The sequence below is a fragment of the Apaloderma vittatum genome, unplaced genomic scaffold (assembly GCF_000703405.1).
Source record: "Apaloderma vittatum isolate BGI_N311 unplaced genomic scaffold, ASM70340v1 scaffold14301, whole genome shotgun sequence".
In the NCBI taxonomy this organism is placed as follows: domain Eukaryota; kingdom Metazoa; phylum Chordata; class Aves; order Trogoniformes; family Trogonidae; genus Apaloderma; species Apaloderma vittatum.
The window spans coordinates 65,210-68,552 of NW_009699720.1; the positions used below are offsets into that span (position 1 = coordinate 65,210).

General features: G+C 37.3%; 1 protein-coding gene across 1 annotated transcript in view; it reads left to right on the plus strand.

Moving 5' to 3' along the window:
* The window catches only part of REV3L (REV3-like, polymerase (DNA directed), zeta, catalytic subunit), a gene marked incomplete at its 5' end in the record, with an annotated part of 65,194 nt that extends 63,119 nt beyond the window's left edge, over positions 1-2,075 (plus strand). Inside the window, one exon of the mRNA XM_009878511.1 lies at positions 908-2,075. Within this exon, the coding sequence (XP_009876813.1) occupies positions 908-1,048 (141 nt within the window). The remainder of the gene's footprint in view (positions 1-907) is intronic.
* Positions 2,076-3,343: the final 1,268 nt, after the last annotated feature.

Sequence of the window (3,343 nt, forward strand, 5' to 3'; positions counted from 1 at the left end):
CTGAACCTGCACATTTTTCTAGAATGCACTTACTGATAGGGGTCTGGCTGAGAGGGTCACTGGTGCCCAAATGATTTCAACATGGAAAAAAAAGTCATTTTAAAAGCAAAGGATGTGATTTTGATTTGTTATTCAGACTATGCAAACGGTAGGATAGCATGGCGTGATGTTTTGATGTTAGCAAACACATGGTTGGAGGCAAATTTCTGAGTTTTTGGAAAAAAACATTTGAGGTGGCAGGTACTGGAAAGCGTTAAAAATAAAACAGCAAAGCAGAGGCCTTTAGTTTTCTGGCGGTGGCTACCTTTGGAAAAACTGTGCCTGGTTCTGTTTTATTCCATTGGTATCTCACGTTAAAAGTACTTTCAAGCAGGATTAAGCACATTAATGAGTAGTTCCATGAACACAGAGACAACGGAACTGTGGGCTCTCTGCATTTCTGTCTTGGAAAGTAGAACTCTCATAGAAACATACCTTGCAACAGGAGCAGTTTACTTAAAGTCCCTTTCCTGTGTGGAGAATAACCGCAGAATAGGATTTTTGTCATTTTTCACTGGGAAGCTTTCATACAGGATAAGTTGATTACAAATATAACACACTGCCCTAGTTAAATTCACTCAACTGACTGACCTTATTTTTCCAAGTGTCACCACAGACGAGTAGAACTTAATTAGCAGGACCGAAACCCGAGCTGAGCAGTTGGTCTGAGCCCTGCTCAGGGAGGGCAATGCCTAGCAGGCACCCACACCCAAAGGGAGAACCAGAGCTGCCCAGGGAAAAGCTGGTGGGGCTGTGCCTGTTCCGCTGAAACAACGCTGAGGATTTAGTAGTCCCAGGTGATTTATGCCTTGCTCGGCTTACATTTCAAATAACCTGGTTTGCTTTTTTTTTTTTGCATGTGATCTAGATATGCAAGAACTGTACAGGCTGCTTTGATCGACAGATCCAGTGTGTCTCCCTCAACTGTCCAGTACTTTTCAAGCTCTCCAGAGTGAGCAGAGAACTGTCAAAGGCACCGTATCTTCGCCAGCTGCTTGACCAGTTTTAAATGATCTGTGTTACAGGATTCCAGGTGCTATTTTTATTTTTTTTTTCCTTCAGTGTTTACCACACTAAGACTATTGTGCATGGTGCTTTTTCAATTCTCATCTAGTCCAGGATTTCCATTTAACTGTTGGGTTTATTATCCGAAGAGTAACGAACACTTATCCTAACTAAATTAAAGGAAAAAAATACATTTGTCGATCTATGACTAGCTCACTTTTTAAGATGTACAAATTTCTTCTTTCTTTCATGTTTCTAACATACTGTTTTATAATGCTGATGTTGAAATAGCTATGTGTAACATCCTGTAAATCCATTTCAAAGTAGAAGTCAAGTTTACTTCCTGGAGGAAGGAGCACTGATGAAAACCTCTTGAAACGATAAAACCATTAGTGTGTGTTCTTGAACTGTCAGTATCAAGACGTGTTACTTATATATTACCCATTCACTTTATAATTTTGTCTGCGAAATATTTTGTAAATACACTTTTTTACTTTTCAAACAACTGAGTAAAATAATGTGCAATGACTTTTATACAGATAATTTTAAAGTCGGTTGGTATATCTCCTCCTAAGTTTTGCTTGATTCCAAGTAGATTGTTATTTTGATCAGACTGTGCAAGCAGTAGTATCATGTGTAGCATTTTGAAACATTATTTTCTAAAAATTGCTGTCTTGCTTTAGCTATTAATGGGGCATTGTGAGGAACTGTGCAAAGACATTTTTGTTACAAACCTGTGGGACTGTTGCAATACTTTAAATATAAAATTTTATTCCATTTTTGCTTGTTTTGTATAGACATTTCTATTGCTTCTAAATATGCTTAAAATATTTTCTTTCCTTATGTACTGTACAGTCAAATCTTATTTGCCACCATCTTGACAAAATGTGTATTTAGAATATTTGTATAACTGTATAAAATGGAAAAGGAATTATGTGGTCGGTGCGTTGTTTTCTAAACTGGAAATCATTTTGTTTTAGAAGTTAATAATGGAAACCATATTAAAGTTGAATAAAACGATATGGTAAAAACTAGATGTTTTTTTAAAATATATATATATTTTTATATTTGTCTGCTTCTCAGTTGCAGACACCTTTTTTTCCTTCGTTTGGCACACAAATTGTAACATAAACAAGACTGCTCAACTAAGAGTGAAGAATCCACCTTGGTATCGAACCTTGGAGGCCTTCCCCAAACCAGAAGAGAAACAGTTCCAGTGTTCCATTAGTCAAAACAGGAGTACGTTTTAAACTTAGAAGTAAGAGGAGCTTAGAAGAATAGAACAAAATTTTATTTACATCAAGGAACCCGAGCGCCTTCTTCAGTTAAGAATTTATTACATTCAAGATTCAAGTCAGTCTATTAAATTTCACAATACAATGCGACGTAAACCCACACCAAGCAGAATAAAAACTATTAAATATATAATAAACATCCACAGATTGCGATGCACTTTTATGCAAAGGAACTAAAATAAAAAAACACCATCAAGGCACAAAACTTTGCCTGCTCCTGCATTCTAGCATTCGTCACATACAGAATAAAAGTGCAAAGGTGGCTGCGGTACAATCCAGCGTGTGGCAGTGCCTCAGGGACACAAAAATACGACATGATGTTGTTTAACTGCACGAGGTTTTAGCCTTTAACACTGGAATAAATGGGCAAGTGCTCATCTACAGCTCAGTCCTGGCTTTCTGGACAAAAATAGAATTCTTAATAAATTCAGATATTTAATCCAACCCATGGACCACAGTTCTTGTCCTCAACACAGAGATGACTTTTCTAGCATAAGCAAGACAATGATAAAGTAACACAGTTTATGTCAAGTAATTTAAATCCATAACATGTAAGTTTAAGCATTTAAGCTTTCTGGAGGACCTGTAACTTGAAAGGCACTGTCAGGAGATCCTCACTTGAACTGTACATGCCAGGAAGCAATTTAATATGGAAGGAAATTTAAACATGTATAAACTGGCAATCAGTGTCAAAAAAGTGTTGAGGAACACCAGAATCCAAGAAGTAGGAAAGCTACAACCTTGATCAGCAAGGTGTCTGGGAACTGCTGAGCGCTGGCTTCATTGTTGGAAATGTCCTGGAGCTGTTTTAATCTTAAGTCACTTTAAACAGTTCATTTTCATTAAAGGGCAGCCCCTGCTATTAAAAGCATGCTTTTAGGGGATAAGGAAACCAAGTTCTGTAAGTACATTAAATTTCAAGTTTGAGGCCAGAACCAAGATATAGAAGGCTCTTAAGATTACTCAGAATTTAGGCATCACCCAAAGGCCTCCATCCATCACTG